At 40.9% G+C, this 14,795-nt stretch overlaps 1 protein-coding gene across 2 annotated transcripts in view; it reads left to right on the top strand.

Moving 5' to 3' along the window:
• TFEC (transcription factor EC) overlaps positions 1-14,795 on the top strand; it is a 73,407-nt gene that overhangs the window by 27,196 nt on the left and 31,416 nt on the right. For both annotated transcript variants that reach the window (XM_054225017.1, XM_054225009.1), the window contains exons 2-3: positions 3,817-4,068; positions 6,327-6,422. In XM_054225017.1, the coding sequence (XP_054080992.1) occupies positions 3,988-4,068; positions 6,327-6,422 (177 nt within the window). In that variant the 5' untranslated portion in view covers positions 3,817-3,987. The remainder of the gene's footprint in view (positions 1-3,816; positions 4,069-6,326; positions 6,423-14,795) is intronic.

Raw genomic sequence — 14,795 nt, 5'->3', positions numbered from 1 at the left:
AACAGCTTCTTGGGTGCTCTACCCTGAAAACCATCTCAGGGTCTTCCTTTAAAGCTGTTCTGCTTTAAACAAATGATTGACTCAGAGAGAGGAAAAAAAAGAAGAAAACCCTATATTCAGACTGTTGTGGCAGTAACGGGTGTGTCATCATCAACATTGCAGGTCCCCGGTCCAAAGAAGCTTTAATGATTTTATCTACGGAAGGGCTCCTAGGCTGAAAAGATTCAGAGATCCTCAACTTAAAATGTCCTCACAGACTATGTGAACTCCTCAAAAGATGAAGAATTAGAAAATTAGTCTCCCAATACTGCTGGAGGATACCCTACTGGGATTATTGGGCAAAATAAGGATGCTTCTACTCTGAAAAATATTTTTTTTCTTCAATTTTCTCTGGAAAGACCTTCTCTGGTGGATCTAAGCACATGGTCAAGGTCTCTAAGCAGCTGAGTGCATGTCGATCTGGGCTGTTTTACTTGTGGGATTACTTAAGTTGGGGAGTGATCTTTCAGTTCTTTTGTTTTTTGTGTTTATTTCACTGAACCCCTAATTTGATACCATTTTTTTTCACAGACTTAATGATTGTCCAGAGTTTCAATATTTAGACTACCAGTTCAAATTTCCCTGGTTATTTTTAGTTTTCTTTTGCTTCCTCAGGTACTCAGAACCTTGTCCAGTCAAGTTTTGAAAATCTCCAAGGATGGAGATTTCACAACCTCTGTGGCCACCCTGTTTTATACCATTAAAAAGAAGCTCAAAATCAAGTCATGTTGAATGGTTGTAATTACGGCAATAGTTAAAGAGTTTACATCATCTAAAACTTTCAGAAAACCTAAACTGAAACTTAGCTTAATACTACTGAGATTAGAAGTCATCCAGCACTCCAGTGGAGGATAAACCAATCATACTCAGTATTTGACACTGGACTATCTGATTTCATAAAATTATTAAGTTTTGAGTTTCTGTCCTTATTTCACACATGTTGCATGGGCAATTTTAACAGTGATTTCTAATTTTTGAGAGCTGGACTTGCAATCTTGGTATTCCTTTGGCATAGCATGACTTTTTTTCCCCATTTATTATACACTAGCAGTGTAGTCATAAAAGCAGGATTCTAGCTCTACTTTGTCTCTACATAGTGATTTGACTTTCAGAAGTGCTTTACTTCTTATTAGCATTGACTTCTAAGTCTTATTTAGACATATAAAGATGATCAGGGATTGCAACTTTAGGTACTTTTGGAAATCAGGGCATAGATCCCTTTTTAACCTCAATGGTTCTGCTTTGTAATGGCTGCAACCGGCACAGTAAAGGGGATGGAGAGGTTTGCAAAACCATAGCAACAGATCCCATCAGTGAAGCTTTAAAATCTTTTCCTGTTTGTGGAACCTCAGTACTGTACTGACACGATATAAGCACTGAAAGAATATCATACAAAATAAGCACTCCTGAGAAACTCGATTTTTTACTTAGTCAGCAGTTAGCTGATTGTCTTTCACAGATCAAACCCACCCCCAGTGGGATGATCCTGTGGTGGTTCGCTATGAAAAAGGGCTGCACAGAGGTTTCAGTCTGCCACTGGCAATCTGAAGTCCAGAGAAAGAAAAAAGCAAGCCATTGACTTTTCAGCAATCTTCTTGTGGCAGAACCCACTTCCTTATTAAAATTCCTTATTGAAAGAAACTTTTGAAACAAGGTAGTATAGACTTTGGACACTGCAAACTTCTAATGCTTCCCATATAATCGGAAAATATTTGGTATCCTGGATTTCATGCTTCAGGTAGACCTGCAGAATTTCTAAGACAACAATTTGTTGCTCATTACGGAGTGATCACCAGCTTCACTTAAGAGAAAAAACCAGATGGGCTGAAATGCAGAAGATGCATTTGCAGCCGGTGCATTGATTCCACTCCCATTTATGCCATACGAAGAAACTGTGCCTTCAAAGCTGTTGATTGCAGTGCTCTGCACTGCTGGAACTAGATCTTCATCGGTTTAGGCAGTGCAAGGGTGCAAAAGGTACAAGCACAAAGTGTCCCCGGGTGCTTCTGAAACAGCAGCAGCAAACAAGGGTGCACAGCAAATCCCTGCTCCAGACGTACAAGGGGAGATATTTTCTTTCCCTCAGCACATCCCATTTCACCTAAGACTGATGCTCTTGTTAAACTGTCATGCAGTAGGTTTCATGTTTGGCTTCTAATTTAAGAAACTGCTTGAGTGTCTAACTTTCAATATGAGCTTAAGTCTTACTGAAGCTGAAGGAGTAAATAGATGCATAAGAATCTGAATGATTTGGGATGGTTTTACACGTACCCGTATACACATGATAAATCAGAGCTTAAATTAACAGTCCGTTATACACTTTCTAAAACTAACACAAAGATCTCAGTTAAGACAAGTAATATCATGATTTAAGCCAGCCCAAAATACACATGTAGTTTTTAAAACCTTACATGGAATGCATACTTTCCTAACATAAAACAGGGGCAAATCTAAACAGCTTTTTTAAGACTTTATATCAATATTTTAATGGAATATTACTTAATAATGTTAAGACTTGCATTAAAAATTATATTTATTACTGCATGGCGTAACATTTTTTTAATTATTATAAAATTAGTTTAAAGAAACAAAATTAAAATAATTCTAGACATGTCACTGTAACACTATTAAAAATAAAGTAGGTACTTGTACAAAAACACAGCTAATTTAAATGCAACCCCCCTTTATGGGCTATTTATCTCTGCTTATGTATGTTAGGGGAATTAAAAAGAAGTTTGTTTAAATGACTGAATTTTTTTTTGGAGCAAAAAGGGCTGCAAAGCAAGTCTTGCTATTATTTAACAAATATTAATCATGCTTACACAGAGGCCACTTGAGAAAAATTTATCGCAAGAAATTTGTGACCAGTCATGCCATAGGAAGAGGAGAAAGCCACAGGGCTGAAATGACAGTAAGGTTTGTGTATGCAGTGCTCCTCTGGTAGTTAAATTGCAGGAATGTGACATTGATCTGAAATGGGAGCTGTTTGAAGTAGCAACTGTCAATCTCTGTAATCAAAGGATGGCCCAAAGTCTTACTCAATTAGCCATTTTGGCATGACCACTCAGTTTATAAAGTCCTACCAACTCAAAAAGTGATCTGTCCTCAAGAGGCACTTCAAGGATCCTGTGCAGTTTGAGGACAGTGAACGGTCATCCAGGACTATAGTTTGAACTCTTTATTTTTATTGGGTTTTGGTTTTGGTTGTTGTTTTTTTTTTGTTTGTTTTTTTGTTTTTTTTTTCAAAAGTGCAGCAATGCCTCATTTATCTGACCGTACTTACTACAAGGTGAGCAAAATATGCATTTAGGTATGAGTGAATGTCTGCTGCTGTTGATATTACTTGAAGTTAGCTGGATTATGTTTTTCTTTATGCATTTATTTACTCTTCCTAGTACAAAAGAGTAACTACACTGTGATATTAACTTGATTGTAATGATGAGTGATTTCAACAGAGATCACTCTTAAATGAGAAGAGGAAAATGTGTAGCATACTTCTGGTCTTTTCTCATGATCATGTTTATCTTTTCTAATTCTATTTTTTTTTAAATAGTTATTCAAAGGTTTATTCAGCTGTGTTAGGGGAAAATAGTATGCAAATAAGAAATGTGTAAGGGTGCAAAACTGAAAAAAAAAAAAAGATTTAAGGTTAATAATAAAAACTCTCCAAGTGTTCTTAAAGCTGACTCTATTCTTTCGGAGTTTTTTAAGTGAACATATGGGCAACTACTGGTACCAGTAACTTGAAACTCAACAATTATTTCGTTTCTTTCCCAGGTACAAACACACTTGGAAAATCAGTCTAGATACCACATACAGCAAAGCCAGAGGCACCAGGTGAAGCAGTACCTGACCCTCGATACCAAGCTGTCCAGCCAGACGCTCTCCCTGTCCCACTCCCACACAATCCAGCCTGCGGGAGTGACCTCCATTTTAAGAAACGGACACATGCCTCCGGTCAGCGATATTGGCACACCAGAAAGCCCCGTTACCAAGCTGCTGGCCCTTGGAGGAGAACATGAAAATGCGGTAGGGCTGGGATGGTGAAAGGAATGGGGAAACGGGCTTCATGTACTTCTACGAAAGCATCACACGACCCACACTGTATTGGTAGTGGGCAAGAGATGACTTTCTTCACTTTCACGGGGCCTTTGGTTGCAATACTTGCTCCCTGAATCCTTTTGGGTTGTGTGCGTGATTCCCTTGAATGCCTGTGAATAGCTTATTGCATGACTAGGCCTCTAAATTACTGCCAGTTAAAATGTACTGCTGCATCTTTTTATCTATGTGTCATATATTGCTGTACATTTTTTGAATATGTACTTTGCAATGCAAAAAGTTTTTTTCAGGCGAGAGCTATTTCTGTCTAAAAGTATTATCCTAGCTGCATAACAAAGTTAAATACAGATTACCTAAAGGATGTAACTGAAAGAATCGCTCGTTCATTTTTCAGTCAGCTGATATATTTATATATGGGTTATCTTGGGTAAATTGGCGTAGATATGCTAACTTTAGTGCCACCATCGATTTTAATAGAGGTACAGCTATTATACAATGTCAGATTCTCAGCCAGTGTGAGATGTAGATCATTATGGCCTTTAATACTTCAATAGGTTTCAAGAGAGAGAGCTTATTAGGTAAAAGGGGAATTCCTACAGAAATAAGAAATGGAGACACTATATAATATCTTGGGCTTTAACAGAACAGAGGAATCTTACAAATACGCCGTGACCCCTTAGAGCATTTGGACGTTATGCAGTTAAGTGTGAGGAAACTGAAAAAAATAAACCCAACAACGCTTCCTGGAGAGCTCATCTGGGGCCCCTCCATTCCTTCTTCATTGACAACTGCCATTTTATGTCAGGTTTATGGATTACTGGAGCCACTAGTCTGCAACGATTGTTTTCGATGGCCTTCGTGGAGGCCTTTGTGGTCACCTCTGTGCTGGCAAGTGACCTGTGCTGGAACTGTTCTCAGGCACTTTGGGTGAGGAACAACCAGTGTCGCCCTAGTACCACTCTCTGTCCTTGAGAGCAAGACATCTGCTTGTAAACCACTCTCCTCAGCTGTTCATGGTGATGACTGGGAGAGCGATAGTTGGCACAGGCCAAAACCCTTGTAGGTATCACTCCAACAGTTTGGATAATCCCGTCCCGGAGCCTCAGGGAGACAACTGGCACAGTGCAGTTTCCTAGTTGATATTAGTAGATAATACAGAACCGATGCACGGGTTGGTGCACTGAACTGTATTCATTCACATTGTCTAATTGCTGGCATTTCCTGGCATCCTTTTGGCCCAGACAGCACTCTCCTACATAAGTGTGGGCACAACTCCTCGGACGGCAAATGTCTGGTTTTTGGAGAGGGCGAGGAGTGCACATATGAGCCGTGCTGGGCCATACAGCCTAAAATTCTGTTTTGAAAAGTCCCTGGCCTGTGTGATACTTTCTTTCTTTGCATAGGGCCCTCTACATTTTCTTCAGCTGCAGCTCTTCAGAGAGCTCCCAAGAGCTGCCTGAAAAGCCTCAGAGCACGACTCAACTGCCCCTGCCGACAGTAGATTTAACAGTGACAGGTTCATCATGAGATCTTTCCCAAAGTTATTTTGTGAATGGAACCAGACCAAAATTATCATTGAAAACTCATGCTGTACCTTGTCCAAATCTGTATATGTCTACATGTCTGCAAAGTATTCACTGTTTCATCCCAAGTAATGAATTAATTAGCTATTCCATCTGCTTTGGTAGCTTTTGATTCAGATTAGAACAAAAGTGGGACCAGAAGGCTGGCTGGAGAAGTATCCAGTGCACTGCCAAACACAACACAAACCCCTGCCTGCTGAATCTGGAGAGCAGTGTGTAACGCCGAACCTGAGGCGACTCACGCTCTTGCAGAACCACAGGTTCCTTTCAGCCCTCCTGCACTGATGCAACAATACACTGTGGATATGACACGTTTGACGAAGGTGATAGATCACAGTTACAACTTAGCAATGCACTCCTCCTGCCACCTGGTCTCGGTGCTGCAATAAGGGATTAAGAAAAGGGGAATAGGCTGGTGTTTGGCAGGAAAGAAGTAACTTGCTAAACCACAACTGTTTTCACAAGAAGTAAAAAATGTGAATATTGTGTAAAAGTGCTTGAATTATTTGAATTTTAAGACATAAGCATCTGAAATTCAGCTTCATTGATGTAATAAATACTCAAGGTTATTTCCTCTGTATTTTAAGAATAACATTGTTTCCATTATTATTTGTAATGACTGGTCTTAAAACATTATTTTATCAGATGGAAGAGGTGATTGAAGACATAATCAATATGGAATCAAGTTTTAATGATGAAGGGATAGGTTGTTCTGAAACTCCTCTACTAATGCAAAGAACTGTAAGTATTTTGTGGAATTTCGTCCTACTGCTTGTAACAGAGAATTTCACTGAGTGATTCAAACACACATTGCACTTCAGAGGCTAAAGGGGTACTATCAGTGGATTATTCTCCTTTCTCTTCAGTTGCTTGCCTTTTTGTCAAGAAATGTTACAGGAAAGGGTTCCAATGTGGTAGGACACGGCTATTTTAAGTGGTCTATATAGCATTTGGGGTTCTAGCCCAATACTGTGTCTCGTGCATAAGCCATTGGATGTACTAATTCCCATGCAGGACTATGGATAGGAGAAGTAACAAGCTGCTATAATTTTGTAATATTCTTTTGTAAAGAAAAGACTGAGGATTAACAAAGACTACATATATTTCCATATTTATTACACATTTGAAGAGGAAGGATGGACCTTTAATGGACACAACAATGCATAGAGCATTATTATTTATGAAAATAACACCTATCGATGACTGTAATGCAACACACTTTATAGAAGGAATGTTCCTTGTTCTCTCAACCCTGATTTATCTTGGGAGCCTTTTTCCACAGATTTTGTCCTCAGGGCCTTAAAATGGGTACTGATAAAGGGAGACTTCACTCTGGTGAAGGCTGCAGGATTTTCACAGGCTTTGACAGTCTACAAAGTTCACTTCAGAATACAGAATCAGGTGCTTGCTCTTAATCACCCACTGGAGGAACATCTTTTTCTGACTACAGAACATCACTGACTACAAAAATACATTAGGAGATAAGACCTCTACGTCTCTCTGTTCCCCACTACATAGTCCGGTGTTAATGGCAATTAATAGTTCCATGAATACCTGGCATTTGCATGCCAGCTACTGAACTAATAGTCAGTCTGATTTATACATACCTCAGTACAGAACATAGCAAAGAAATGCTCCCTGGGGAGTGAATTAATATTTTGGCTCAAATTAACACGAGGCAGGGGAGGATCCTTTCAGGTGTGGTACCGTGGGATGGTGATGAGAGGCATGAATTCTGGGGTTTGGATTAGATTCACACTCCCTCAACAGCTTTTAAAATCGGATGATGTTAATCTATGCTAATTCCGGCCTCATTAGCCTTTATCTTCAGCCATGAAGGACATATCTCTCTAAAATGTATTGAATACCCTATTCTTGATGAGCAACGAAATATGCAGTGACTTTTAGGCCTAGCTGGTATCTTACTTGCAAAGGTTTGAGACTCCTGCAATGCCTGCAGGTCAGGTAATTGTATTTGGAAGGCAAAGGGGCTCAAGAAAGCTGGCTGATATTCAAAGACCACTTCCTCCAAGCTCAGGATTGGTGCATCCCTAAGAGAAAGAAATCGGCCAAGTGATGCAGGAGACCTGCATGGTTGAGCAAGGAGCTTCTGAAAAAGCTCAAGTGGAAGAAGGAAGTCTACAATAAGTGGAAGAAGGGACTGACCCCTTGGGAGGGTTACAAGAATGCTGCCAGAGCGTGCAGGGATGAAACAAGGAAAGCCAAGGCCGCCTTGGAATTAAATCTGGCCAGGGATGTCAAGCTCAACAGGAAGGGCTTCTACAAGTATATTGGTAGCAAAAGGAAGACCAGAGAAGTTGTGGGCCCACTGTTGAATGAAACAGGAGCCATGGTGATGGAGGATGCGGAGAAGGCGGAGTTACTGAATGCCTTCTTTGCTTCAGTCTTTACTGCTTAGCCCAGCCCTCAGGAGTCCCAGGCATTGGGGGAAGTAATGGGGAAAGAAGAACACTTCCCTTGGGTTGAGGAGGATCGAGTGAGGGATCAATTAGATCAATTAGATATTCACAAGTCCATGGGCCCCGATGGGATGCACCCGAGAGTGCTGAGGGAGCTGGCAGAAGTCATTGCTGGGCCACGCTCCATCAACTTTGAAAGGTCCTGGAGAACAGGCAAGGTGCCTGAGGACTGGAGGAAAGCCAATGTCACTCCACTCTTCAAAAAGGGCAAGAAGGAGGAGCCAGGGAACTACAGGCCGGTCAGCCTCACCTCCATCCCTGGAAAGATGATGGAACAGCTTGTTCTGGGCGTCATCTCAAGGCATGTGGAGGAAAAGAAAGCTGTCAGAAGTACTCAGCATGGATTCACCGAGGGGAAATCATGTCTGACTAATCTGATAGCCTTCTATGATGGCATGACTGGATGGATAGATGAGGGGAGGGCGGTAGATGTGGTCTACCTTGACTTAAGCAAGGCGTTCGACACGGTCTCCCACAGCATCCTCATAGGGAGGCTTAGGAAGAGTGGGCTTGATGAATGGACAGTAAGGTGGATAGATAACTGGTTGAAAGACAGAGCTCAGAGGGTCATGATTCGGGGCACAGAGTCCAGTTGGAGATCAGTGATGTGTGGTGTTCCCCAGGGATCAGTGCTGGGTCCAGTCCTCTTCAATATATTCATCAATGACCTGGATGAGGGGATAGAGTGCACCCTCAGCAAGTTTGCTGATGACACAAAGCTGGGAGGGATGGATGACACACCAGAAGGCTGTGCCGCCATACAGAGAGACCTGGACAGGCTGGAGAGTTGGGCAGAGAGGAACCTTATGAAATTCAATAAGGGCAAGTGTAGGGTGCTGCACCTGGGGAGGAATAACCCCATGCACCAGTACAGGTTGGGGGCTGACCTGCTGGAGAGCAGCTCAGCTGAAAGAGACCTGGGAGTCCTGGTGGACACCAGGATGGCCATGAGCCAGCAGTGTGCCCTTGTGGCCAAGGCGGCCAGTGGCATCCTGGGCTGCATCAAGAAGAGTGTGGCTAGCAGGTCGAGGGAGGTCATCCTCCCCCTCTCCTCTGCCTTGGTGAGGCCGCATCTGGAGTACTCTGTCCAGTTCTGGGCTCCCCGGTTCAAGAAGGACAGGGAACTGCTGGAGAGGGTGCAGCAGAGAGCTACCAAGATGATTAGGGGACTCGAACACCTCTCTTATGAAGAAAGGCTGAGGGATTTGGGTCTCTTCAGTCTGGAAAAAAGACGGCTGAGGGGGGATCTTATCAACACTTATAAATACTTAAAGGGTGGGTGTCAGGAGGATGGGGCCAGGCTCTTTTCAGTGGTGCCCGGGAACAGGACAAGAGGTAATGGGCACAAACTTGAGCATAGGAAGTTCCATCTCAACATGAGGAGGAACTTCTTTCCTTTGAGGGTGGCAGAGCACTGGAACAGGCTTCCCACAGAGGTGGTCGAGTCTCCTTCTCTGGAGACATTCAAAACCCGCCTGGATGCATTCCTGTGCAACGTACTGTAGGTGACCCTGATCTGGCAGGGGGTTGGACTAGATGATCTCCAGAGGTCCCTTCCAACCCTATGATTCTATGATTCTATGATTTTGTTTGTTCTGAGGAAGTCACCAGGCTGCTAGGTAAGCCAGGGAGTAGCATGCATTTCCAAATCTCTCTGTGTAATACTATGGCAAAATGAAGCCTGCCTTCAACAAAGCACGTGAACTGAGCCAGTGTGGAAGCAATCAAGCAGCATCTCTGTCTCTTCTGTCTTCTGTTTTAGCAATGTGTACTCCAAAAATATATGAAAGAAACGGGCAGATGGAGGTGGTTTCAGACATTTAGCTTGTGACTCAGGGGTTTATGGCATTTTCCAAGCAACATCCTAAACCTGCCTGCAAAATTCTGGTCATAAGCTGTGCAGTAGAGAAAGATAAAGAGGCAGGTAGAAAATATGTCCTTTAGATCCAGTTTTTCATCATCACATTAAACGTAATGACATTTTGTTTATCTGAGTTTAAAATGTATATATTTCAACAGTGTTGGCCTAGGAGACATGATCAGGAATAAGAGAACACCTAATTCCCCTGAGAAGAGGAACTGAGGTTGGGCTGTACTTAAACAGAGATTCATATTACTTCTTATGTACTTATGTACTTCTTGTGTACAAGGTGCCTGGCTGTGGTGGCTGCCATCAACATAGAGTAAGTGAGATCCCAAGTGAGATGGAGTTGCCCACGTGCCCGGTTGATTCAGTGTTTCCTTCCTCCTTACACTTCTCCAGTGTAGTGCTTAAGAATTTTTAGGATTGCATCTTAGATTTTCCCTTTCTTGGCATTGCATTGAATTTATCCAAACTACGCAACGTCCTCTCTCTAAAATTATGAAAAAAAATTAAGTCTCCTGTTTTTCTGAATATGATATAAGGCTTGGTTTTTTTTCAGTAGAATCTTTTATTGCACAAGCCAAATTCATGAAGCCATTTTCTTTTCTCATTTCTCTCAATAGAAAGTGCCTGAGATTAGAGACTTTGCAGCGCTACCTGTTGTGTGTTGCAGTGAATTAATGTTTGCTTTAGTTAGATGCACCCATGTACCATTTTAACGGCACATTAAATGAGGACATTGAATTCTGTGAGACTATTCATGTGAATAATTGCTCAGAGGCTCATTGTCTGACCCTGAATTAATGAATTACAGTAATATATTAGTAGAATCAGAGAAGTGAAAACAAGAACATCCCTCCATCTCTCATCAAAATTATTACAGTTTCCGAAGAATGGATTGTCTGGCTTTTATTGTGTTTGGCCCCAAATTTGTAATTTTATAAAACTTTCTGGTTTTGGGTAGCAGCTTAAGAATTGCTCAAAGTAGGGAATTCTCTGTTTGTGTTTCTACTGCTCTTAACAGAACCCTGATTGTAGAAACCTACTTTTTATAATTATTTTTTAGAAGTTGAGTTAAAATATAAGACTAGGTCCTCCCTACATGCAATAGGTCTTGATTCTTCTGAAATTATTTGTAAACTCAGTTATATCTTTGCCCAGAAAACATAGCTGAAATCAAATCATAACTATTCTTATGAACTATCACTTGATGAAAATTGTTTGTTCACCACGGAGAAGGTAGGATTTAATAAAGAAAACTTGAAGATGCCACCAATTTAAAGTAATTTTCCCGTGTCATAATAATTTAGTCTTTCGAAACTCTTTATTAACAGACAGCAACATATTTATCTATATTGTAAGAAATCAATTTCTTCTTTGAGTATCGTATTGTGAGAGACAGGTTTCTTCCTAAATTTATAGGAATCATTGAAAAAATGAAACAAAGAATATATGAGGGAGTATGAGATAAATAATGTTATGTGTGTCAGACATTTGAAAAGTAAACATTTTTCATTTTTATCAGAGTTTCATTCTTATTCAAAATTCTCACAGTCTATTCAGCATTCTGTAATGAATTTAAAGTTAATTAACTTCCAAATGCTCAGAACATAGGAAATGTCGATGTGCAGGTCTGTTAATGTAAAGCACATATGACACCATCATTAAGAGTTTGGGGCAAGTTCTAAAAAGCTGTGGTCTACATTCCTTTTAATATATGAAAAAGGGAAATTTAAGAAACTTGCTGTATCAAGGGAGATGTGGAGAGCATTAGTCACAGTGAAGAGAACCAGAAAAGAGCAGACTTAAAAAATAGGATCTCTGTGCTTTTCAGGGTTGAATTCGACAGTGTGTGACCTAGTGAACCTCTACTTGTTACTGAATGTTGTTTTGTTTTGCCAATATATGTATGCAGCCCTAGGACTCACCAGAAAACCCAGTAATTTATCAAGCACAACAGTGATCTCTATGAAAACATTTGGCATTTTACCAGTACTTTCATTCAGAAATAACTGCTGTAGCCCAGATAATCACTGTACAGCTACTGGGATAATGTCCTCTACTTGACATGCAGACCACTAAAACTTACAACAAAAGCATTAGGAGATTGACTGGCTTGGAATGAGAAGAAAATGAGAGGATATTAATGTTCTGCAAGGGCACAGGCTTCTCTTGCAACGTGCTGGGTGGGACAGACCAGAAAATAATTTGATTTTGTAAACATTTCCAAGGATTCTAAGTTGTCTCTCGTTCTAGCACAGAAGAAAACAAGAGCTTTCAGAGGTATTCTTGAAGAAGTCCAGGGAGAGAAGCTCTGTAGCAATTACATGGTTGGCGGTGAGAGCTAAGTAGTGCTGAGTAGTGCTTGGGGCAGACCACTATCATAAAAATGGACTTCAAAAAATCCCTCACAGTGGCCCAACCGTTGATCTATTGAACCAGGTGGGCTCACTGTCATTGGAGCAGTAGGTATGGAATGATTAAACAAAATGGACCAGTTCCTTTCGGATTGCTTGGGAGAAAGTGGAAAGCTTCTCCACAGAAAACCTTTTCATTGATGTTTTTACCATGTCCAGTGGCAAAAGCTGCAACAAACAACTGTTAAAACAAGTTATCTAAAAAAAAAATCTGCAAAATATTTTCCAAAATTCTTCTTTGCTTTAAAAGAAAGAAATACTTAAAGATTTGAAACAGCATTAATTCCTCCAACAGCTCCAGCTCTGACTGTGTACTGAAATCATTATGTTGTCATTGGTGCTTTGAAGTTCACATCACCTCAGAGATTTAGAGCTGTCATAAGCAATGAATGTGTTGTTCGGAACTTTGTCTATTGTGAATCCAGCTAAATGTCTTCAGTCCTTCTCTGAATCTGACTTGATGTATGTGATATTTATGTGCTGGGAAAAAGAAGAATTAAAACAACAAAGTAAATATTATTGCTGCTTGTACCATTTTAATGAAATGGTACTGCACCTCAATTGAAGCTTGGTTTAATTATTAGATAATCAGATAATAATTAAATAACTTTAAAAGATTATATCAGATAATAATGTATTATTATTTGTTCTGATTGGAAGCAACAGCTAAGGGGCAGCAGATCCCACAGATCCCATTGTTAGTCATCTCCTGTTTGTGTGGTGTAGGAAGAAACAGAACAGCACAGATCTGGCTCCATGTTGTCCACCATTGTTAACAAGGGAAGGTGTAGATAGATTCTTCTCAGCTTTCACATCTGCTTTGCTGCGTCTCCAAGAACTCAAGTGTTTGTCTGTAAGATAAAGTGAAATCACTAAAAGGCCTCTGTAACTGACCGGGTGTAAAGACTGGGAGAGAGAGGCACCACTAGCAGTGAGGGGAGGAAAAGCACCCGGGCATGCTGGAAAGGGTTTTGCTAGCCATCTGATGTCAGGGCTGAGCCGGTGGGCCAGCTGGGCTGGGGGATGGCAGCAGCTTAGGGTGTGCTGTGCCAAGGCGCTACCTTGGAACAGGTCACCTTCTTGACGGATCCTGCAGGGCTTCGCTGCTTCGCCTGCACTGCTTCATTTCACATGTTCACAGCGCGCTGTGTCACTAAGGCTGGGAGGGAGCTGTGGTCTGCTTCCAGCCCACTTGGGCGTCAGTTCCACTGGGACGGCTCCACTCCTGTCACTCTTGCAGGAAAACGGCTTCTGGAGAAAATCCTCAGTTGCCCTGTGGCTCACTTGTGTTCGGTCTGCTCCTTTGACATTTGAAAAAACCTCATGTTGTACAGGCAGGCACTACAGGTTAGATCAGGAGAGGGCAGATGTTTTCCTTCTCTAATCTTTACAATCCTGTTAACTACAGCTGGTATAAAGTTCTGATTAAATCTGTTAAGTCTGCATTTGATTTCGTGGAGACACTATTGATTGATAAAAGCACAGTGCAGTCTGGCTGTGAAATCTCACAGCTCTTACAAGGTGTTTGAGGTCACAGTTTCTCATCACGGCATTAATAATTTGTATTTTTATTAATTATTTGTCAAATATGGATGGTTGTCATCTGGATGGATTACAAAAGCTGCTGTCTGTCCCATTGCCAGGAATCATGCAGAAAAAAGAAATTCAAGCAGGTATCCTCCAAAGTATTTTATTCGATAATTGCTGTGATTATTCAATCATGAAGTAAAACCAGGTTTCCATTAGAGGTGCACATAGTATTGCTGATCTAGGCAGCCCCCTGCTGCATAATCATGAGTATTTTTTATTTAGTGAATACCAATGTCATTTGGCAACCTTTATAAGTTTATAAAATCTGCTGAAGTTTGAAACCATTTTAGAGAAAGGGCCAGAGTAAACATTAACAACCTCATTTGCTTAGGTTGGGTAACTTGAAAAGGCTGCATAACATCAATGAAAATGCTTTGTCAATCACATTCTACACTAGATTAGTCTGAAAGTCCAAGGAAGAATCAAAGTTCACCTAAGTATATAAACTTCTGTCTAGCACTCCCTGGTATCGTTTCAAAGTTTAACGAAAAAGAAAAATGAAGGAGAAAGAACAGTCGGTAGCTATTGAGGAAATAATAGACTCCTCAAAAATAAAACTGGTGAGCAAATATTTTCTTTGTCTTTCTTCAAAAGTATAAAGGTGCTAGATAGGAAATTGTGTCTTTCAGTTGCAGAGAACTATCAACGAAATGCACAAACTGAGAACTCCTCAGGTCTGTTTTCTGCAGCTGGAGGTGTCTTTTGACATCACTGCCACTGCTGTTTTGAATGTCATACAGATGCCAGATGAAGGTCTGTTATC

This window comes from Rissa tridactyla, chromosome 1 (genome assembly GCF_028500815.1).
Source record: "Rissa tridactyla isolate bRisTri1 chromosome 1, bRisTri1.patW.cur.20221130, whole genome shotgun sequence".
In the NCBI taxonomy this organism is placed as follows: Eukaryota; Metazoa; Chordata; class Aves; order Charadriiformes; family Laridae; genus Rissa; species Rissa tridactyla.
The sequence above is the reverse complement of the archived record's forward strand: the minus strand, read 5'-3'. Positions and strand labels throughout refer to the sequence as shown.